We start from the raw sequence: 24,897 nt of genomic DNA, 5'->3' as shown, positions 1-24,897 counted from the left end.
TCAGCTCGCAGACCCTCCAGTCTTCGTGAACACAGCCTTTCTACCCTCCTGCTTCATACGGCTGTCCGGGAGCATTTATCCAGTGAATTAGGAATGAAAACAAGCGATATTTAAGCCTACTTTTTTACACATTTGCTCTCCTCTCTCTATCGACAGAAGATAAAAGAAACGGCAGGTAAGTAAAAGCAGGAAGTGGGTAACTCGACACTTTTCAACTCGCTGTTTGGGGCCGCTGCGGTGTCGCATTGCTTAGCATTGCCGTCTTTTCTTTCATCGTTATAGTCATGGTATGTTTAATGTTTCAGCTTCGTATATACGATTGTTTGCATTTTTACGGTTTTACACTTCATTGTCCTCTTGAAAAATCAAACACATTTCGATTTTCTCCCCAATGGTAGCGCTGGTTATAGCAGCACAGAGGACAACCGAGTACACACGTTACACCAGTTAGCCTTACAAGCAAAGAGATGCGCTGTAGGCTATTTGTAAATCACACAACGTTGTTTTTCTAGTTGAGTTTTGTCTAGCAAACAATCAAAACTAGGATTTTTAGGGTGGGTGGTCTTCGTGAATAGTAGCCTACCGGGTCCAGGGGTACTCTACTTAAAAAAGAGGCTGACAGACAGTTAACAGCTAAGGTGAACTCCAAACCATATATTTTAGCAACAAGCCACGAGAGGACGTACTTTACATTGATTTTTATCATAGCTAATAGACGTTTTTGAAACGAAGGTGCTAACATCGTTTTAATATAATGAAAACACAAATGTTTAATACATATTTCCCCTTTAATCCGTGCTAAATGTACGTTAAAGACGCAAGTAATGACAATACTAATATCAGTGGGCTAATAATCAACTGTTATTCTTCCGTCAAGCAGAACGGCAGCTAAGTAACGTGGTTGCTAAGCGAGCAGTGATTTTCGGTTCGCGCATGAATACTACAATTTACTGTTATGTGGTCTCAGGTGTGTTAAAACCGGCTTCGAACGTGGCTCAGCCAATCAGAACTGATGCTCGGAACTATAACGCTTTTCAACTGGGTGTTCCCACGATTTAATCAATTAAGTTTGAAGAGAAATTCATTGTTCATTTACACCGTTACAGATCAAAATGTCTTAACAGTTCAAGGGATCATTTGACTTTGACATTATGTAGGCTAGGTGAAAAATTGTGTTAGCTATGTACAGAAATCATTTTGTTCTTTTCAGTAAAACACAAATGATTTCTATACATAGCCTAGCTAACAGTATAACAAGTAGGCCTAATTATTGTGTCCATCCATGTAACTAAGCACAACTAAACAACCTCATCGCAAAATTGCCAGGAAAAATGCTCATCTCGAAACTCTGTAGCTAAGGCATGATGACTGATTTGAAGCTAGAGCGTTAACTCACTAACTTCGTTGTTTGTTCTCATTTTCTCCAATAATTTGCACCATGCATTAGAGTAATGTAGGGCCAAGTGTAGTCACAGCTGAATCCTCATAAACATACACTGAAATGCAAAAGTCCTGGAAAGGGAACTGACATAAGGAGATCAATAGGCCTATCCTGGCAATGGTTATTTGTTTCAGACTTTTCACAGTCTTTACTTTTCCATTTCTTCTGATAACGAATCAAACTAACAATCACAATTGGTAGATGAAAATGACAGTTTCAGCGAAAAACTGAAATCTATCTGTCCTAATACTTTTGGTACCCTGAAATAGACAATAGATGGATCGTGTTCAAAAAGGACTGCAGTCATTTACTGCTCATCCAATAGGCCTGAAGACACCTCACCTACCTTATTTCCATGGCAGTGTCTGTAACATTCAGGTAAAGCCGGTTGCTTATGCGGAAACAATAGAGAGTTTTCAGGACCTGTGCCAAGTATTTCATCACCACAATCTCATATAACAGACAAAACAGCAATTAGCTTATTAAGTGCAGTCTATGGTGGTGAGTCTATTAGACAGATGGTACGTCTGGGTTTTGTTGACATGGCAACAATCTTGTTTAAGGGGCCTTTGAGTGAAGATGTCATGCTCCCAATCTAACTACAGCATAGTGAGATCAGTAATTGTGGAAATCGGTTGTTCTCCAAAGATAAAACCTGGCTACCAAGGGAATATTTCTCGTTGTGTTGTTTTCAATTTTTGACTTTAGATCATAGATTATCGCCTTGAGTCAGCTGTGCTTTGTCAGGGTCTAAAAGGTAGAATAAGGAGTTGTCAATTAAGCCTTGTTTGAATTTAATTAACAGGAACACACTAACGGGGCCCACCACAACAGATGGTCAACAGACAGGCAGACACACAAACACACACACACACACACACACACACACACACACACATCTGAATTGACATAGCTGTGTATGTGGGAGAGGGGGAGCCAACGCGAGAAGGAGGAGGGAAAAAAAGGTTAGAGTTTGATAACTAAGAGGCAGACAGAGAAAGGCGAGCCTGGACTTGATTGGCAAGCGAGCCAAGAAAATTGTGGGGTAAAAAAAAAAAGGATGTTACACTCGGGGAACAAAGACTACATGAAGGCAGTAGTAGCTTGTGTTGTTCTGCGATGTGCTCTATAAATCTTTCAGACAAACTTCAAACTCGCTGGTCTACACGGGAGTCGTGTTTGTCTGCCTGTGTGGTGAAACACTGTCAGATTTGAATCTAGTCTCACGTACTGTGGTTTAAATACTGGGACTCTGTTAGAATAACGCTTTTCATTCTTTTACAAAAGTTGCGTATAACATTATTTTGCTTTACAATGCGAGCACAAGGCATGGTTTTCAATAGCTACCATTCATTTGATTTATGAAACACATCCTTCTTGAAATATTCATGTCACTGTTAACAGCAGATGTCACTTGGCCTGTAGAAGCGTTGGATGTTGCAACCAGGCACCAGGGAAGTGGGTGGTTATAATTCCCAGCCTTTGGCAGTCTCTCCGCTCCTACTCAGTGCTTAGTCATGGATCTCTCTGCATACACATGTAATAGCTTGGCTTTGGCTCACACTGACTCTGCCTACACTGCTGATCTCATATTTACTCCCCCACGGTCTGCATTAGCCCTGTAACTTCTCATTCGCTAAAGGCACCTGACAACAAAAGGAAGGTTAGCTGTTATTCGGTCCTCTAATCCTATATCCCATACACCAAACGTGCCACTAGTCTGCTTTGCACTTGTTTAAATGTTTGTTTCCCCATATAGGTGGAGCTGTTAGAGGTAGTCTACACACCTTGACAGTGCAGTTTGTCAAAATTAGCAGATTAAAAGGGGATATCATTCAATTTAAGATTTCGTATGTTATTCCTATGGTCTACGACTCAACTCAACTTCCAAACCTGTGTTGTTGTCACCTTACCTAACTAAAATCTGGAGTTGTTCCATGGACACAAAATGGAAAATAGATTTTGTGAACCCACAGAAGGAGCTTTTATGCAGAAATGAGTTTTATTCTATTGTACTAATATCAGTTCTGAACAAAACAATATACCCTTATCCTCAGAAGAGCCCCGTTTACCATCTTTCACAACTCAGTGGCTCCAGAATTTACTTCTTGTTCACAGGTGGAAGTTCAATATATTGACTAGACTGTCCTAGACTGAATAACGCATATACATTTTTAAATTTAGTGGTATTCCACTTTAATATAACTGAAAGTGACTCCTATATTGGTATGAAATTGTCATAATTGTTCTGAAATACTCTTATCTTTTACAGCATGGGGGCATACGAAGAGAAAAAGGAAACATGTGGAACCATCTGCCTGAAATATCTCCTTTTTACTTTCAACTTTCTTTTCTGGGTAAGTTTTCATTGAGGCTGTGATTCAGAGTTAAAGCAAAGCGTGGATTTAATATCAGAAGTGCACATGTTGGTATTCAGACCTTAGACTTATGCTTTGTGTTAAGTGCAGGCGTGTCGCAAAACGTTTGTGATTTAGATTTACAACTTAAATTGTTTATGGCTGTGTGAAGTCTATTGAACTTAGTGGTATTTTTAAGAAAAGTGTAACACTTTTCTGTGTAATAATAGGCCCTCATCTAAAATGAGTTGTGAATATGAAAAGCCAATTTGATTGGTTCGAAGTTATTAACTTCTCAGGTAATTCCTTTCTTTTTTTTTTACAGTGTTATGATTTCAAAATGACACACAGTTCCCAACCTGTCAGTTGCCATAATATGTGATTCCTCCACACTTAGATGACATTTCATTTCATTCTGGGTTAGATCAACTAATCATTGCAAGTAATTTTATAGATAACCTCAGGCTATCCAAATAGCTTGATGCGGATCACTGAAGATGAGAAATACTCCTTCATTTGCATATCTATGTGTCTGTGTTGCATTGGACTGTCTGCATAAATTGACAATGTCAGCAATGGCTCTCGTGTGTGCCAAGTCCTCCACTTAAATCTAATTAAAACAGATCAATTTAGCCTGTCTATTGTATTAAAATGAAACAAGCCAAGCGGGCCAACACAATAGGCCCAGATCATTTGTCAAAAGCCCCAGCAGCCTTAATTGAGATATTGAGTATTTCTTGATAAGCTAGACAGCAATTCAGAAAACCTGGTTTCTGGGAAAGATGAGCCTTTTATTTCAAGGCAAAACAGATTAAGGCCCTAAAATACAATGCATCCTTTCACATTCATACACAAAAGAAAGGCCAGTCATACACTACCATCGCAGATGTGCACATATGCCTGTGAATAACTGACTTTTTACATGACGTTAATTTAAAAAATCGGCTGTGACAAAACTTTGTACGAAGCCTTCAATAATGGCTTTTTTATCCGGGCAGCAGCTAAATGCCTCCTGCCATTCGAGTTCATAGAATTAAAGGCAAGTGCTTTTTTTACAGAGGACACAGAAGATTCATTGAAAACCTCATTCCACAAAACTTTCCAGTGACAAAAACTTGGCGTTCCAGGGGGAAGGCGCTACAAATAACCGATTTCACAATTTGGATGTGCTACCCAACATAAGAGTTGAGCACCAGTGTGGCAGCCTTAGCGTATGAAAAGGAAGGGGATGTCTGTCTCATTCTCACTCTAGTGTGTGAACTCACACTCTGTCTGTCTGCTTTGCCCATATGTGATAATCATCTGTCTGCCAAAGGATCTGATTTGTCTCAAATTGGCTGACAAACAATCCTGAGCCTTCTGAGTGCCAGATGCCAGAGTTACGACCATATGAACGTTTTGGGACCAAATCAAATCTTTCAACCTTGGCCTTGCAGTTATTTCCCAAGGGTTACCTTTGTGAAAGAGGCTATTTGTCGTCGAACTAGAAAACGTGAACCTCATGGCTAAATTGTAGAGCGTACAGCCCCTTATGACTACTAAATCAGGCAGTTTGGAAAAAGCATTTCAGTGAGGAACAGTGCATGGGACTTTTATGATCGGAGGGTGCCGCGCTGTGAGGAAACCGCTAGTTTCTCGAAAAATATTTAATGTAGGAACGCGCATCCCAATGATGCTGCAACACATTTCTGCAGGCAAGTACAAAATATTACTGGACTGAACTCCAGAGACCAAAATGAACCAACACACTGCAAGATGCCCAACCATACACCCACTGTAGTGTGTGAGTATTTTGTTGAATGGCAGCTGTACGTTTACCTTAGAAGTAACATATATCACAGTGTCCCATTTTCCCTTGATATAGATTTGAAAGAATTTGATTCAGAGAGAACTTAATACTAAAAGTGAATGTTTATTAAGTTAAATCTTTGGCGGGCTCTAGCGACACAATCTCCTTGGGACTGCAGCAGGACAAGATGGATTTCATTTCCCCCCTCTCTTTGGGGGCGTCACATTAGAGGTGATGGAGAGGTGGTGGGTTCACACAGCCTGAAATGACAAGAGAAAATGAACAGAAGGGCATGCTTTTTAGTTTGCAGATCTACAAAAAGTACTCTCTCCTATCAAAGTGAAAAGAAAATTAGAAAGCAGAAAAAATTGCAGTCAAGAAAACACCAAATAATTGCATTTAAAAAATATATATATTTTGGAGCACAAAAAATGTGCAAAAAGTCAAGGGATTCACAAATATTTCTGCATGATTATGTGTATATATGTCTAATTCTTCTGTTTTATGAATGTGTGTCTTACCTTTTTAATTTGTAACCAGTTGTAAAGTCGTCTAGTGCAGCTTTCAAGTGTATTAGCACAGGAGTCACATATTCCAGTGGTTCTGACTGCAGGGAACAGAAGTCTGCCACTTAATTGACCCGTTTCTAGATGGACCTGCAGTCTGCAAGCCTCTAACCGCAAGTTTGTGGACATGTTGTGTTGAAATGGGTTAGGAGTCAGTGCACTAATGAACTGTAATGGAGCTGAGAGATAAACTTGTGTGTTCCTTTACTAAAAAGAAACAGACCGAAACCCTTGGGCTTATAAAACCCTTCGAAAACCCAAAACTTTGGATAAACTCATGTAAGGTTTTCACCTGACAGCAACGATATTGTATGTCTGTATGTATGTGTATAAGAATGTAAATCTATATATGTGATTAGCGTATTATGCATACATATGCATGGTGTCAATATGCAATGCATTCTTGCATTGTTCAGTATTGTTGTGTGTTTTAATGCAGACTGTCTCTGGGTGTGGTTCAGTCCTGCACCCCACATTTCCAGCCTGTCCGCCTGCCTGCCTGTCTAGCATCTGTAGCCAACTTCATCCCTTGTAAATTAAATCTAAATTAGGTGGGCTGTTAGATTGATTGGTTTGGCGTGGTGACAAGTTTTTGTTGCAGTGCTGCACCATCTGCTGACTCGTCATGGCTATATTGTATTGATTTAATCATTCCTCATATTCTGTTTAACCGGTAGATGATGTTGAAGAAGATGGAATATACTCTGTTCGCAGTGTGGCATCAGATACGGCCAGTAGTCACATGCTGAATTCAAGCTATGCACAGTTATCTTGTTGGTTCTGATGCCGATTAGTGCATCTATCAAAGCCTGTGGGCTTAAGGAGGCTCTGCGCTTTACAATGCATCAAACTTCAGGCCATATGATTGCTCTGTAGGATTAAAGTCAGGCATCTCGACAAACTTTTTAGGAAGGCCTCATTCCATAACTGACAACTGTGAAAACAGAATCAAGCTTTATCTTTCTCAAGCCTCTCAAAGTTGCAGTGATGATCGAGGATCAGTGGCCGCTCAGATCATTTCATTCACAATGATCCTGCAGCGTAAGCTGATCCAAGAATTGATATCTAAGACAATTGTAAATCCCTGTGGCAGGGAGGCCACACTCATCCATTTAAAGGTACTCATTTCAGGCTTCTCCATTATTACTTTGAAGGGTAATGAATAATAATTGAAACCAAACCTGACGAAGCCTTGGTGAAACGCGCTGTTCGCTAGTTTTTTATCTGTCTAATAAAGTAATGTTATAAATTATGGTTGGCCTGGCTTCTCCTTGAGTGCAGTGGACTAGACTAGATTTAATAATTGAAAACCTTTTAGTTTCTTTTAGCTTTTGCTTTTGTCTCCCTTAAGTCTTATATTAGCAGTGTTTACTCTTATATGGACCAGTCTTGGCTCCACTGTGCCAGGCCAGACACTGGCAGAGATATGACTCTTATCATGTTTTCTCCCAGTTGGCAGGGGGTGTTGTGATGGCAGTGGGTGTTTGGACCTTGGTTGAGAAGAGCGACTACATCAGCCTCCTCTCCTCCAAGACCTACGCTGCCTCCGCCTACATACTGGTCCTGGCTGGAGCCATCGTCATGGTAACCGGCGTGCTGGGCTGCTGTGCCACCTTCAAGGAGCAGAGGAGGCTACTGCGAGTGGTAAGAGATCATGTCCGGGGAGCGCGATAATAGAAGCTGCACACAGTGTGAACACATCAAAGTGTGTAGAATTGTAAGCATTTATGTTATGCAGGTTAGACAGAACTAAACCAGGCAGTGGGATAGTAAGCATTTGCCCTACATGCATAATACCATTATGAAATGTGACATACTCACAGCCACGGTCCGAAATTACCAAGCGCCAAATGCCAGTAAAATTTGTAACCTATTACTTCTATTTGAGACGATAACATTTGCATTCCTCGGTTCAATACAGTCTTTGGTCTTTGCCTGTCCTCAAACATTGTCCCTGCTGGCCACCGTACATTCTCTCTGACCGTGAGCAAAGCAGAACAATGGCTCTGTATTATACAGGCTGCTGATTGCCTACCTGTTGTGCTGCTCTGCACAAAGCAGTAGCGGCTAAACTTCTGCAAACTTTACCTCCTGTTTCCCTTCTGCCAGATGCTTAACCAGCCTAATGTTTGCAGAAACATAACGTTATTCCCATGTGGCAACACACAGCAGGTGTGAGGCCACTAATAAAGACAAATGAAGACCAGGACAAAAACAAACATCTATTGTAGAAGTGAGTGAGCAAGTTTTAAATTAAAACTCTAAATCTATTCAGACAGTACCTGATTCTGTAGACGAAATGGCATTGAAAACGGGTAGGATGACATATTTCCATGAAAAATACTACAAATTATTCTCAGCAGGTAAAATGTTTTTCATTAACCAGCCCTTGGCAGGTGAGCCAGAAAGTTAATTTTGGACACCTCTCGAAAGTAGTGGTTAGAATAACATTGCAGTGGCACACAGGGAAAATGAAGATAGAAAGTGACTCTGGGCCCCCCTCCACTTTCCTCTTGTCCCACCAGCACCATTATTCCAACTATGACAAACATCTCTGTCTACCCATCCACAACTCAAACAAACTCCATACATTATTTACTGATCAATTATTGGACACATGTCTAATTGAAATGATGGCTTTTAGTCACTACCCTGATAGTGTTAATTGGCTATCATAACCATACTTTCACCAGTAGTCCCCTGTTCAAAATCTGACTCAGAGGACAGTTTTGTTTTAGTTTGCACAGGAAAAACCTAGACAAATTTTATTCCTGCTTGTTCGTGTTTGTCTCAGATAAAACAACAGTTGCTGTGTCATATTTTTGAGAAAGGTTTATTTGTTTGCAGTTTTATCGATTGCAACAAAACCCTGTTTTAAAACCAGAGCAGTGTGTAATAAAAGTATAAAATATTCATACACTTGAGAGCCACAAAAGGCATTTTAGTCAGCAAACTTTAGGGGCATTTCCTCAGCATGGGGTCCCTGGTAATCAGTATCCCTATTCCCCCACTGCAACACCCCAGGTGCCACATGCATGTACCGAGAGCCGTCCGATTGCCAGGCATAAAACAAAACCTTTCATAGGAGCGTGTGTGCCCATGGTTGATTTGGCACATTGTGTCCACAGACACAGCAGTGGGTTGTGCCAACAGAGACACCTGCATGGCACTGGAAACGGCTCACAATACACACACAGGCATAAACACACAACTATGCACACACACACACACACACACACAGTGCAGCTCAGCTCAGTACAGATCCAGGCATTTCGACATGGGAAAATTTATGCAGGCGCACTATTGTATGCAGAGCTCAAATGTTTGTGTCTCATTATCTATGCCGATTCATGCGTCATCTTTGGCATTATCCACTTTTCACTGCAGAGAGCGAATGCGGCGTAGCCCAATATTTTCAGTTTGAGAGAGGGCAGAGGCCGTAATGTTCACAGTGCCCAGCAGGTGTTTTTTTATGTGCAGCATTCATCAAGTAGCAAACAATTGCCTGGGGACGAGGTTAGTATCACATAAACAAAGTTACGAGGCACTTAATTTCCTTTAAGTTTCCCCTTAAGTGTCTTGGAAGGCAAGAAAAATACTCTTAATCTATATTCTTGGTCAGTGTTATGCATATATTACAACAACTATCTACTTTCTAATTCATTATGACGCACATACTTTATTTGCTTTTTCTGTTTTCTAAGCGCAAAAGTGATCCATAAATGTTTTTATGTCAGTCATTTCATCACCAATTAAAAACTAAAAACTGAGATGTCTTAAATCAACATTTCACTTCAGTAAAAGTTTCTTCTTTCATCTTCGACTTTCAATTTTCATCTTTTTAGCACGCAAACCCCCATGTACGTAAGTTCAAGACTAGATAACCACTAATAGTGATGTGCATTTGTTTTCATTTTAAAATTGTAGTCAGAAACATCCCACTAATAATAAAGAGACAACATCCACGCCACACAGATATTGTTTTATTATTTTGTGGGTGTTGACTGCAGATTCCCAGGGGCAGCTGATGTGTAAAACTGACCGCTCATTTTGAGGCATTAAAACATTTAAAGTGAAATATCTGTGAAAGTCCCCTTGTTTTTAGAAAAGAATCCAAGTTATTTGATCTGTGGTTGAGCACTCCTTGTTTTACATGGAGACCTGTGAACCGCTATCTGTGCCTCGCGTGCTTGGGAATGCACAGCGCATCCTGAAGAGTTAAGATTAGGGCGATGAATCACAGCGAAGGAATGAACTTGTCTGGGGGGAGAGATGCTATCGGGAGATTGTGAAAGAGGGAGAACATAAGGGGCTGTGTGTTTGTGTGAGAGCAAGATTGGCGCGAGTGTTTGGCACCTGCTGAGAGAATACGGGAGCAGCAGTGCTTAGAGAGGCTGTCCTGTAACCTCAAGGTCACAGGTTCGACCCCCACAAAAGCTGATCCATCCCTTACAGTCCGTGCCATCATCGGGAAAGTGTGTGTGGTAAATGTGAGCAATGCCTGGCTGTGCTTATCTCACTACAGTGTTTATATACCTGCACACAGTTAATAAGATTTAAGATTTGCTTTTTTTTAAAAATTTTTTAATAAGACCATATCAGATTTTCCTGAAGGTCTTTCTGATGTCCGTGAAAAACGTGAGTAAGGTCGGTAAGATAGAGAGAGGAAGAAGAAAGTTCTCATTCTCCCATGGGTGGGAGGGGTGTGGTATGCGTCCGCAAACACACGGCTCCATTGTTTTGGATGGGAAAAGTGACAGAACAGTGTAGCACTTCTGTGCAGGGAGTGGAGGGAAAAACCTTTTTCCTTCCAAACGACAGAGCCAAATGGAAAGCAGGGCTTCCAGAGGCTGGACCCACCTGTGGAGAAACTGACTTCATGCACTTTCACTGGCCACATTACAAGTATCTCTCTCTCTCTCTCTCTCTGTCTCTCTCTCTCTCTGTCTCTCTGTCTCTCTGTCTCTGTCTCTCTCTCTCTCTCTCTCTCTCTCTCTGTCTCTCTCTCTGTGTCTCTCTCTCTCTCTCTCTCTCTCTCAATTCAGTGAGCTTTATTGGCATGAAACTAACAATATTGCCAAAGTGATAAGGTATAACACAATTATACAATTCAAAACAGCATTTAAATAATAAATAATGGGTAAAGATGCAACATTTAAGTTACAACAGGTCACTTATATAGAGTGACAGTAGTTTATGTATACTGTATATTGATTATATAGAATGACAATGGGTCAAATATAGTATACAAGTATAGAATGATGAACTGGTAAAATATTTCAAAATCAGGTCCAGTTACCCAGAACCTCTAGTTTTGTGACAGGACATGATGGATTTTGCGGCGATCCGGGCGGTTTATCCTTCACCCGTGAAGATAATGAACTTTCCTTCATCACTTAAATGAGGAAATTCGGGCAATAGCCTAGTTTCCGAATTTCATCTTGGATTGTTTCCTGCAGGAGGAGGAAGTGCATTTCTGTTTGTACCTCCCCTGCCCCCTGACCACATACATGTTCCCCATGTTTACGGTAGCCATGTGTTTTTATATTGTCTTTTTTATATTGTCTTTTTTCTATAGCCAGTTGGTCGTCACTGAGCCTGTGTTTGTTCAGGATTCGTCTCTGCCCCGTATCTCTGACGGAGTAGAGATACTCAGCCAATTCATGTTTTCTATTTAGGGCCAAATAGCACTTTAGTCTACTATAGGCTTTTGTTTCATTTTTCCAGTGTTCCAATTACAGATTTTGTTGACAGATTGATAGTTTGCTTTATTCTGGTCTTTTGATTTGAAACAGTGTGATGGGAGCTTCACCATCAGCTGAGTGAGGGGAATGATTTCAGGGTTCATCTCTCTCTCTCTCTCTCTCTCTCTCTCTCTCTCTCTCTCTCTCTCTCTCTCTCTCTCTCTCTCTCTCTCTCTCTCTCTCTCTCTCTCTCTCTCTCTCTCTCTCTCTTTTTGTCTGTCTGTCTTTGCCTCTCTCTCCCACTCTCTTTCACTCTGTGTCTTTGTCTCTTTCTCTTTGTCTCTGATTCTCTGTCTCCCTCGTTCTGTCTCTCTCTCTTTCTGTCTCTCTCTTTCTCTCTCTATTTGCTTCTCCCGCCCTGACACCAGTTGTCTCGCCATATTTCTCTTTTCTCTCTGTCTCTCTGCTGCAATTTATTTCTCTCAGGCAACAGGCTGACAGAGCTGCGAGCGGAAGCGAAGATTAAAGGGCTCGCTGCTTCATAGTTCATTTATGTCATGCTGCCGTCTGCTTGTTCTGCAACCTGATGAGTCTTTCATGACTTAGTTATGACCATTCCTCGTCAACAGCGTGCAGTTATTCAGCTGCACGGCGGAGTTTCTTAAAACAACCCTTGGGGCTTCAGCAAGGGCACAAGAGCTAGACAAAAAGTTGCTAACATAGTGTTGTGTCATGAATAATTAACCAGTGTTTTGACAAAGCGGATATTGAATCCCGCTCATTTAAATTCATTTCCACACAGTGTTTGATAGCATAAAAATAGCTAGGCTGAGGATCGTTTATATGGAATGAAAAATACATAACCCTTTCTTACTTATTGCATTTGTGCACATGCCCGTGTGTGTGTATGTTTGTGTATAGGAATATGTAGGAATATGAACGACAATGTTGAGAAAATGGTTCCATCATGTTTTGGAAATTGGTCCGAGGTTTTTGATTTACAGCGTCGTACTGCCGTTTATATCGGGATCTGTGCACACCTTCTTTGTGTCTTGTGTGTTTTTGGGATGCACAGTGCATCCTGAAGAGTTAAGATTACAGCAATGAATCACAGTGAAGGAATGAACTTGTCAGGAGCGAAAGAAGCTAGCAAGAGATTGCCAAGGAGGGGAAATATAATGGAGTTTTGTGTGTGTTTGTGCTTGTGTGAGAGAGTGTGTTTGCTATGCTGCGTTCACGGCATATTGGAAGAAGCGAAAGAAAGGGATGATCTCAACTTGGAAGCACTCAAGTGTTGAACTTGTTGGAACGCCCACATCCAAAATAATTTTTATTTAGCAATTTAAAATCAACCATAAATGAACTGCAGGAGATACTGCTTACTATTTATGAGTAGAGTTGATTGTATTACTGTGAATATTACTGATAATATAGAATTTTTTTTTTATTATTATCTTGGACTGCTGATATCGGTGGATTTGCTGCAGTGTTTGCTGCTTGTGTTGACTTCTGCAATTCATGACGCCAAGTGGAAGATAACGGAGCCTATAAAAAATTTCCACTTGTCCTACTTGTAATTACCACTGGGAGACTGGCTTTTTTTCCCAGTTGGCAGCTCATATTTCCAGTAAATCCAACATGAATTGAATGCAGCATTAGTAAGGTGTGTGTTTGGCACCAGCTGAGACAATGTGGAGGCAGTATGGTGGCCCGGTGGTCAGAGAGACTGTCATGTAACCAGAAGTTTGCAGGTCGAGCCCCTGCAAAAACCAACATGTGTCCAGCAGCCATCTGTCCGGTCAAAGTCACCTTTAGTGTGACACTGAACCCCTGCTTGCTCACTCACTGTAAGGGCGGCGGCATTCTTAGAATCAAGTCAAACTTAAAATAGAAACACAGTTGATCACGGCGCTGCATACAAATTTGTGTATACTCGGCTGCGGCTTTGTATTGTTTGTTTATTTCCACTCCATGTCAGTGGGGGTGCATGAAGATTAAAGGGGATGACAGTGACAAAATCAACAACAACGGCTGCAGTGAAAGAGTGACAAAGGCGGAATATGAGGGGAGTATGAGGATGTAGAAAACATTTGATCGGTCACAAAGGTGCAGAAATCTTCTAACAAGCTCAGCAAGCCGAGTCTCAAAACGATTCATTTTGAAGAGCCGACCGCCAGATGTTAGAGATGTAAACCAAGGCGATGAACCGGAAAAGGAAATGGAGAAGCTTTTCCACAAGGCAACACAACCAGTCACTTGATATTTTCTGAAGTCTGTGCACACTGTGGAGTCTGAAATGCGGGACTTCTGTTTTCCCGCAGTCGGGTCATTTTGTCCGTACGAACCTGCCGAAATCAGTTTCCACCTCACACCGTATACCCTGGCCTTAAGTCGCCCTGGATAAGAATGCCTGTCGAGATGTACTGTGTGTGTGTGTGTGAGTGTGTGAGTAAGACCAGGAGGTCTTCTGGAGTCACTGCAGTCAGTAACTCAGCCGGCCCGGCTCACATAGGTTCTCTGTCGCACCTTATACACATCACTGTCACTAAGCCGTCGTGTGTGTCCAAGAGTGTCAGTGTGGTATCAGTGTGTGGTGCATGCTTGTGTCTGTTTGTGTATGTGTGTGTGTGTGTGTGTGTGTGTGTGTGTGTGTGAGTAGGAGAGAAATAGAAAGACCATAGTCCATAAGTATGGTAGGAGTCACGGAAGTCGGCCTTGCACTAACTGAGTTTCCAACAGCCACATAGGTTCTCTGTCACACCATGTCACTGTCATGGAGCAGTCGTGTGTGTGTGTGTGTGTGTGTGTGTGTGGTCTGATGTGCGAGAAGGTGTGCATGTGTGTGTGCTTGTGCGTGTCTACATTTCTTTAATCAGACTTTGATATACGAGTGCATTTATGTGTCTATTGCCATTCTCCTCCACCAAACCCTCGGCTCTGCATCAAAATGCATTTTACACTCCGCTCAGCATTGAAGCTCAGAGCCACTTGGAGATGTAATCAGCTCAAGCTATCAAATCAAAGCCCGAGTCCACTTTACTGGGCTGATTTTCTCTCCCTGATAGCAATGGGCCAGAGGAATTTGGGTCAAGGTTTTCTTCAGATAATATCTCTTCTTGTCCTTAATTCTGAAGGAGCTTGGCATGAAAAGCAGACCTTCCCCCCTAACTCTGATGGGCCTGGTCACGAATCAGATATCGCCGATAAACTCAGGACAGCAAACTCCTGTGCTTAAAGGCACAGTGTGTGAGCTATTGTGCCATTGTGAAGTGGCTGTCTGATTGTTTTGCAGTTTCAGTCGTCAGTGAGCATTTCTATGCCTTTCAAACGCCTGAAAATGATCTGCCATATCATAGCGAGGAACAGAAAACAGTTTCACTTTATTTTGCCTAACTTTTTAAGTCTAATCAATCAGTTCTGAGGCCTCTTTTGTGTCCCGCCACCATGATACATGATAATACATGATAGAAACTCTACACTTACACCACAGGTTATAGAGCAGATGATCTGATTAGAATGTAGAGCGCCTTGCTGCATAGATTTGCATATTAATGAAGAAAAAACAGATTTTTTACTACTACTACTACTATAACTCCTTAATGCTTTAAGATGCAGAGTTCATATTAATACCGCCCATCTTTTATGTGAAGACAGGTATTCTGACATAGAAGTATTTGCTAATTATGCCTTCATTAGTGCCTTCATTAGCATGAGTGGTTATGTTTAATATGTCATAGTGATTATGGACACGTGCTACATAGTGGAAATAAGTTCATATAGGCACAAAATATCGGCTAAAATGACTTGTTGGCCAACACTGGGCATCATTTATCATTCAGTGTTCAGGGATTGATGAGCAGGATTATATGAGCAGTCTCTTATTTCTGTACTTATTTACCTTCTACATTGATAGTCTCTGCCACAACATGTCAAATTGAAATCTTCGTCATCATCTTTATGCTGATGACAGAAACATTTACTGTCCTGCTGCAAACTTTCTGCCCTGGAGAACCACCAAACTAGCATTTATATTGTACAGTTTACATTTTTGTCAGTTAAATCGTCTGAATGATGAAAAAATGAAACTTATGTTTACAGCCAAAGGCCACAAAATCTTTCTCCCATTGTTGCCTTGGAAGGCAAAGTGATTGAGACTGCTGAATCCTTTAGCTCCAAGTTTTATGTTTTGTTTTTTTTCCCAGCTAAAAAGAGAGCTGGTGCCACTTTTAATGCCAGTACTTCATTATGGCATTTTCAATATTCATAAGCCTCCTACCAATGTCTTTGTGCCTTAGACACTGTGTGCCATATGTGAGAAACATCAGAGGACTTGTGGAGGAAGCCCACATTTTTTAGCAATGGATTTATTAACAGTATCATTTTCATTCTCAGTTATTTCTTTATTGAATGCCTGCGCAAAACTTCCATGGACAAGAATTTGTATTTCGAATTAAAGTGTTTCGTTATTCAGTTCAGTGGAATGCGAGCAGGACCGAGGCCACAATTTTAAAGAGCAATTTCATGTAACGTTTATATCTATTTTGTCCAAGCTGTCCTTTTAAGCGATGGAGCAGAAGAGCCAGAATTTGAAGCCATCCGTCTCGTTCATCACATTACCATCCACTCTAACTGTATTTTCTCCCTGTGTCCCTGTCTGTGTCCCCAGTACTTTGTCCTGCTGCTGTGTATCTTCCTGCTGGAGATCCTGGCTGGCGTCCTGGCTTACATCTACTACCAGCAGGTAATGAAAAAATGGTTAATTTTAATGTATTTTATAAAAGTTGTATGTTGTACATTGGAGGAAGACGTGGGAGTGACTGACAGATATGGGAAGAGTGGATTTTCATTTCAAATGACAAAAAAAGTGAATTAAATAGAATGAGTGACAGAAGCTAAGATTTGAGTCTGAATGAAAATGAAAAAATACACAGTCTTAATTGAACTGTGTTGGATTTTTGTCAAAATGCAAAAGTCAGCAAGTCTCATATGAGCTGACTTCCTCTCTTTTTGTCTGTTTTCCATTCACCTGTTGAAATGTTCAATACCAGAGGCTTCTGTCTGGATAGGGAGAGAAGAGTGACTCGGTTTTTCTCTATTCTTATGTTGTCTGTGTCAGTTAGTTCAATAATAGAAACATCTTTAGACAGTAAACCATGGATTCAACAATTATTAAAAAGCATCGGCATACTGCAGTATGCGGGAGCTTACCATGAGTTTGGGAAATTTACCAACTTTAACATCATGCATGCTGTTTTTTTTTCAATCTATCATTTGTTTCCCCCTTTTTGCAGGTAAGTGTTAACTTAATCGTGAATGTTGTTTTGGTCTTAATCTTTTATCTGCTAGACTTTGCTGAGGCTCCTTCACATAAAATAGTACATGAATTGTGTTCAGTTATAGAAGTCAAGATACTCTGACTTCATTAGCCCAGCGATGGCATTTATCATTGCTCCACACAAAAGCTTTTGGCTCCATCATCATCATGTTGTGTTGATGAACAGTGGCTACGGATCTGCTTCTGGTATATGGACACATGTTGGCTTCAACTAGGGGTGCACATTTGAAATAATATCCTAAATTGATTTTCACTCAACAAATGAAAACTATGTTCGGTAGTCAGTCTAGTGCAATACAGCAAATTCTGTCAGATCTAAAAAAGAAACAGTCTGATGTCTCTCTTTTCCCCAAAATCCCAGTCAAAATGTGATCTAGACATTCAGCTAACACCAGCAGGCACAATAGGAGGAATGGTGGCAAGAACAAAATGAGAACATAAGGCCTATTTGCACTCTGCTGTTTACTTAAATGATAGTTGGACCTCTAAATAGTCCTGCTACAACTATGAAAAACGATATAAAAAAAATAAAAATCGAAATTGCATGATTGAAAAATATTTTGTGCCTCCATAATCTGAACATTCAAGCAGAAACGATGTAATCACAGGCAACTGCTTCACTTCCCCGATGGGCATGGCATGTGTAGTCCTGCAAATTCAACCATGACAAAACCAGCATAAACGGTATTGCAGGGAAGAAATGTAAGACAGTCTAGTAAAAATTAAAAAAATAAAAATCACACCATACTGCTTGCGGTACATTTACAAGTCCAAATGGGATGAAAAAATGTCTCCAGTTGCACACATATCAGGGATAAAGGCACTGCGTCAAAATCTTCGCAATACATGCCTCATATGTTTTTTCAAGTGAAATACTCTCACACAGAGCTGCACGCCTTATCTCTTTCGTTTCCTCAGCCAACAAAGAAATGAAGAACATATGTGAATGACTAAAGAGAATAAAAACATGAAATGTAGCTACCAGGACTCACTTCTAAACAATAAATACACACAATTTTGTCGAGAAAGCCAATCACATAAGTATTTTCTCATCTCATGTGGCTCATGTACAAAAACAGAAACAGGCAATCTCCCTCAATATATTCACAGTTTCAGTTTTAATGGTGTAGACTTAGGCTGACTGCATTGCAAGCAGTTGCAAATGAGAAGAATATTTTTTTTCCCAGTGTTGGCAGGCATTATATTTACATGACATTGCTTGCACCAGCGCTGGTGTCAGTCCCATCCAGACAAGTCTTAAGGCCTGGTGGCTTGTAGCTCAGCAACAGGATTTTTCCTCAGTCTGGAGGTGCACTGCTATCATTATAACTGCCTCATTCATAATACACAACTCCTCTGAACATGAATAGTCACTGAGCTCCATGGCGCGCTCTCTCTCTCTCTCTCTCTCTCTCTCGCCCTCTCCTTCGCTCTCTCCTGCAGACTGTTACGAATTAAGTTTCTCTAAAATCTTCAAAGCCTCTCTTCTTCTCCCCTCTATTCTTCCTCCCTTGTTATTATTCCTCTTTTTTTCCCCCCCTCTGGTTATGAGTTGTGGCGACTGTACGTTAGCCTCTTATTTTTCTTAATCTGCCTTGCTTTGCTTTCCCCTTGCCATGCATCAGCTTGTTGTATGTTTTCAAATTGCACGAATCGCACGAATGGAAGCTAGAATTCAACTTTGCATTTACTTGCGTTTAATGCAATGCTACATATATTCGCTGCCCCGCCCGCCCGTTTCCACTTTGTTCTCTGTTTTAAATCTTGAGTTATTGTCTCTCTCTCCATTGCTGTTTTCGCCTCACTGCCGCAGTCTTTCCCATACTGTCAACAGGTAAAATGAAAGCCAATGTTTTTTTTTCTCTGCATCCCTCCTGTCTCCTCTTCCTCTCTTTCTCTTCACCTCCTGTCTCTCATCTCTCTCTCTCTCTCTGTCCTCCCTCCATCTTTCCGTCATTCATTCCCTTGATCTCTCCTTCACGCTTTGATTTACAGTGGTTTCCCAGCTGGCTTGTTGCCATAGAAACTGAGCCCCCCAGACCTCCCATTCCCCCAGTGAGCGTATTCTGCCACTGGTCTAGAGAACAAAAACACCGACTTCCTCTGCCTTCGCCCCGCCGTCTTCCTCCTCTGCTCCCCTGTTTTTAGAACTGCAGTCCGTGACGTTTCTCGTCAGCAGGGCGGTTAGATCCTGTGTAATGAAAAACCAACTAATTTATCACTTATAATTTCTGGTCATGTTTGTGGCAGGCCTGAGGTCTTTTGTATGCCATATAGTGGGGCTGCTAGTACATACATGTGTGTGTGTGTGTTTGTGTGTGTCTTTTAACAGTTGAATGCAGAGCTGAAGCAGAACCTGAGGGAGACCATGGTTCAGAAGTACCAGCAGAAAGACCAGGAGCACGTCACCAGAGCTGTGGACAAGCTGCAGCAGGAGGTATGATGGATGATTGGTGGATGGGCCGACGAAGGTTAATTTCATACTGTATGTCGGCATAAATTGTGAAATGTTAACTGAGTGCGATCACACCTACAGTTCGTTTGATCCAAACCACAGTGGAAACGTTTACCTTGGTTCGTTTAGGTTCACACTGCCCAATTACAAGCAAACCAGTTCTTGTAAACAAAAGTCACATGGTTCACAAGTAGCTTGTTTATCCCACCAGGTTAGAGATTTTGGCGGCGGGCGGAGTCAAAACAAATCCGATTCCAGTCCTTGTAACTTTAGTTAAGCATGATGGACTTGTCTGCTGTAATTTGCCTTCTCTGGTGTTCATACCAGTCAAGAACACATGAAGAGACTGCATTTTGTTATGCTAGGCTTTCCAAGCATGAGGAACTGCTGGATATCAGGGCTGTGTTTGGAACCGCATACTAACCGCATACTAACGTACTATTCATACTAAGTATGACGTGAAATTGAGTATGTAGTGCGTTCCAACTGCATAGTATGTGAATTGTGTGTACGCGAGAAATGCCCGGATGTATACTAGATTAGCAAGAATTTCTGAGTATGCGGCGTGAGCTTACTGGACATACTCAACCGCCCCAAAATGCATTGCGTCTCTTGCAGACGGTCCTGGTCCCAAATCTCCGAAAACGTCGCAGCAGATTTACAAACAGGCGTTATTTGGATAAACTGACCACATATTGGGAATCTACATGGTTACTTTCTCACCTGAAAAAATATTAAAACTTAATAAAGTGACATATTAACAGTCGTAGAGCCAAAATTACAGCAGCTTTTAGCCTGCTTTAAAATCCCCGCTATCGCTGCCGGCTGGTGCGAAATGCATTCTGGGATACTTGGCTGTATACTTCAGTGTGAAGAGTCTGCTGGTAATGGCATAATTAATTTCATAATTTCAATCATTTAGTAGGCAGTATGCAGCACACACTCATTGAGTATGCAGTAGGCAGTACGTTAGTATGCGGTTCCGAACACAGCCCAGGTGTCAACATCCGTCTCCTTATTACCCATAAACCCTTGCGTTTTGGTGTCTTTTCCTGTAGTTGGTTCGGATGACATTCTCATTCCTAACAAACCACACTGCAGTTCGCTTGTTTTTGTCTTAATGAGGTTGCGTACCTTTTTCATCTTGCCATTCATCTGTTCATATGGAAGAAGTTGCCATGTTTCATGTTCGACGACGACGAGTGATCCGTTGCTATCATCAACCCTTACTCCATGTGAAATTGATGATTCCCTTCCATTATTAGCTCTAACTTTTACCTTCTTCCTCTGTCTCCCCTGTCAGTTCAAGTGCTGTGGGAGCCACAATTCGTCAGACTGGGCCGAGAGCGCCTGGATCCGCTCCAGCGAGGCGAAAGGCAGAGTGGTGCCTGACAGCTGCTGTAAGAGCCCCTCCGAGGGCTGTGGCCACAGGGACCACCCCTCCAACATCTACAAGGTGGAGGTGAGGGACGCCACCTCCCTGGGGTAGAGGTTGGGGGGGGGGGGTGCCGAAGGTTGAATTTTCAATACAGCTGGGCGGGCGGGCTCCATCAATATTTCTGTCATGTCTCAGTATTTCAAGATCGAGGCATACAGAGGTATAAGGATAGATAGAAAGAAGAGCTGTCATATCCAAACACATTCTTTTGTTATGAGACTTCAGCGTTGCTCTAACAATGACTGATGCAACATGAAGACACACTTAATTTGTTTTCATTTTTCATTTAGGGTGGCTGCATCACCAAACTGGAGAACTTCATCCTGGATCACCTGAAGATCATTGGAGCGGTGGGTGTCGGGATTGCCTGTGTTCAGGTGAGGAACGAACGCTATTTTGATCACTTTAACAATCTGCTTACACATAAACAGAGATGAAATGAATGTGGACGTTTAGACATTGCAGTCTCACTAATTTATATTTTCCCTCTCCTCCATCCAACCCCCAGGTCATAGGGATGGTGTTTACCTGCTGCCTATACCGAAGTCTAAAAGCAGAGCCTTACTAAGAGAAGAAGAAGAAGAATAGTTTGTGGATGAGGGAGGTAACTTTTCTTCGCCACCACATGCCATACTCAAGTAGCCCTTAGGTTTATTTCTTTGCCATGCACATAGGGGACGGGAAAATTGGCAAGGCATAAAGTTGCCCCTCTGAGGATCTCAGGGTGGAAACACACTGCAAGGTTTCTTGGTAGGTAATTAGGCACCAAAATTACAATCCCAGCTACAGCTTCAAGATCACGGCGCTGTGAAAAAGCCTTTGAGAGAAACTGATTTTGAATTTTCACACTAATTCTCCCCACGTATATCAGTGTGGGACGGCCTCATTGTAGTTTTCTTCCACCCTAGCCGATCCTCTCGATATACATTCATGTTTGTGGAACCAACAGGCAGACAGACCAGTTGCCGCACCCCAGAGTGGTGTAAAAATCAGTGGACTAAAACTGCACTTTGCAGAAATTGCTAATCCTGGTCGCAGCAGCTTCCCTTTCCCAGCAGCGTGGTTTAACGAGCTCCAGTCCACCTCTGGGGCCCACTTCTACCACAACAACAACATTTTACTTCCATGTTAAGTAGCCAATCATGCATTTTAAATATTTGTTTTATAGTGGCTCTTAAGCTTTTGAACTGTTAGTTTTTATATTTTTGTAAATGATGATTTTTTTTCGGTAATACTTGAGGTGCTTCCTTATGAGCTATTATTCTTGCCTTTATTGCCTATGAGTGTTCATGGTGACATCTTAATATTTTGTCATTTTCGTATCACAACCCAAAACACATGTTGAGAGTAACACAGTAAACAGTTACAGCCAGAGCAGAGATACACAAATGTCTTGCTCAATGGCATATTGGTGGCATTTGACTCCTGTTAAATGCTTTGCTATCCAATGTACAGTTACTCCACCAGTTCAGTGATTTAAACAAGCAAACATCAGACTGACTTCTATGAGGAATGACAGCTGATGGTAGAAAGTGATTATTCTGCCTTATTACGTATGACTGTGTTAATGATACAAAAAGCAATGCTACCAATATTGCTCATAAGAAGGTGCCTCTGTTTAATTTTTACGGTCGTCTTTTTATACAAGGGATTTATCCACTGATGCCAAAGTTGTCAACAGTAACTTTGTGTAACGATCTACTGTATCTAAGGGAGTTTTCCTTCCAGCCTTTTCCACATATCTACTGATGTCTTTCTTTACCTTTTTAAATTGTTTTCAAAAATGAAGATTTTGTTTACTTTTCTATAGACCATAAATATTTTATTGTATTTAACAGACAAGTGGGAGGAGATGATTGTCACTCACTATTAGTATGAATCTTTTCCATGTGTGCCTCAAAGATACCACTAAATTAATCAAACAATCTGCTGTACTCCTGTCCTGGTGATAATCCAGGAAGTATTTTAGTTTGAATAAACATCATTCAACACAATATACTTTGCCCATGCTGTATGTTCTCTACCTCAAGGTACATTTTGTATTTAAAAAAATAAAAAAGTCAGATGGCAGTTAGCAAAATGGACAATACAACAATGTCTTCACTGTATCTGCCAAACTAACAATTTCATATCCAATGTGAGTGATGAAGATTCATGTAAAAATACAGACAAATACACTGAATATTTCAACAACACTGCACAAATGCAACTGCAGCAAGCACTGTCCTTCACCTGACAGTTATCCGGTCATGTTATTACACACACTCACACACACACACACACACACACACACACACAATAAATGATTGTGTTAGGACAAAACCCTGTGCCCCTAACCAGTGGCCCTTATACAATTGGCACCAGCTTACAGGTGCATTAGTGTATTAACCCAAAGTCAATTCCCTAATGTTACTGTACTGTGGTGATGTAGGTTTGGGATGAGAGCCATATTCCTTACAGTAGCTGCTGGAGCTGTCGGACAGTATCACCTATACCATGACTGGTATATGGCCTGTAACAGGACTTACTGTCCTGTTCGGTGTACAGCAGGCTCATCTGACCCCTCGTACTGTTGAGGTTAGCTGTGCGTCAGTAGCTTCACGTCAGTATTACCAGCAATTACTGCATGTAAACACAGGGAGGCAGCACCCGCCAGGCTTTCATCAATGCAACACCACGCTGTCTTCAGAAGGCACATTGATGAAAACAGCTGGTAAGAGTGTGTGTTAAAGACCCATAGGCCTGTAAGGATACCCCTCCCCCTGGTTTGCTGAATGAGAATGACAGAAATGCATAAATTAAGTATGTTGCTTCCCACAATGTCCAGGAGAAGGCATCCATTAAGGGAAAATGTCTTATGAGTAGGCATACGGTGACAAATTTCACTTGGCTACTTAACTTTTGGTAGCAAAAAATAGACGATTCATTCAACCAAGAATGTGCTTGTCAGCATTTATAGCCATCCTAAAGGAAATCAAACCAAATGGTTAGCTTGCAGCTACAGACTGCTAATTGGTTTCCTTCAGGATTGCTAACAATGCAGACAAGCCATTTCTTGGTTAGTGGCAGTGTAAAAACATTTTCCCTCTGTGTAACAGGCGTATGGTGAAGTGAAATGACAGAAATCAATTTGTATTGTCACAGTATCCCTTTAAGGTGCTTTCACGAGCGCGCCTCATGTGAAAGCTGAGTCATCCCTTGCAAAATGAGCGGGCAAGTTTTTTTTTTTTTTATGGGGGGGGGGGGGGGGGGGGGGTTCAGCAGTGAACATTTCCATCGGAGTGAAAGTAGTTCAACACATGGCGAGTTTAATAGGGCACTTTTCCAAGGTACAGACATCTGTGGAATGCAAGTCTTCTGCCCCGCTCTTGACACAAACAGTCATCGCCTTTGCTTGTTGCCTGAATTTGCCTTTAAATAGCTGACAGAAATAATGACGAGCCTTTAAACGACCGGTGTGTCAGAAGCAATTGTGTCCTGCTGGTGAAAACCCTAATAAATCTCTGTCCAACTTGCTAGCCAGGCCTCGCTGCCTGTTCCGCCAGCTTACCGTGACACTTCGCGTACGGGCCGACACAGGCGGCACGCTAATAATGCTAGAGCACGACATTTCCAAAATATCTCCCCGATACTCGCTCAGCAGTTGTCCCGCTCGATGCACATGTCACACACCCCGCGTCTTGGCCTGCTGGCCCGGCGAGCGGCGAGGTCTGCTATTTTGAGTGGGGGCCCTCGCACACCCTTCACCTTCCCCTTTTTCCCCGGGAGGTGATTTGATTTCTGTGGCTACAGGACAAATAGGCAATGGGGAACAGCGGTATAGTTTGTCTGC

General features: G+C 41.6%; 1 protein-coding gene across 1 annotated transcript; it reads left to right on the top strand.

Moving 5' to 3' along the window:
• Window positions 1-23,059, top strand: LOC139909183 (CD151 antigen-like). Its single transcript, XM_071896169.2, has 8 exons — window positions 1-175; window positions 3,714-3,798; window positions 7,606-7,797; window positions 16,504-16,578; window positions 19,505-19,609; window positions 20,931-21,089; window positions 21,356-21,442; window positions 21,574-23,059. The coding sequence occupies exons 2-8, from the start codon at window positions 3,715-3,717 to the stop codon at window positions 21,631-21,633; spliced, it is 762 nt and encodes a 253-aa protein (XP_071752270.1). The 5' UTR covers window positions 1-175; window position 3,714; the 3' UTR covers window positions 21,634-23,059.
• Window positions 23,060-24,897: the final 1,838 nt, after the last annotated feature.

This window comes from Centroberyx gerrardi, chromosome 1 (assembly GCF_048128805.1).
Source record: "Centroberyx gerrardi isolate f3 chromosome 1, fCenGer3.hap1.cur.20231027, whole genome shotgun sequence".
NCBI classification, from domain to species: Eukaryota; Metazoa; Chordata; class Actinopteri; order Beryciformes; family Berycidae; genus Centroberyx; species Centroberyx gerrardi.
The sequence above is the reverse complement of the archived record's forward strand: the minus strand, read 5'-3'. Positions and strand labels throughout refer to the sequence as shown.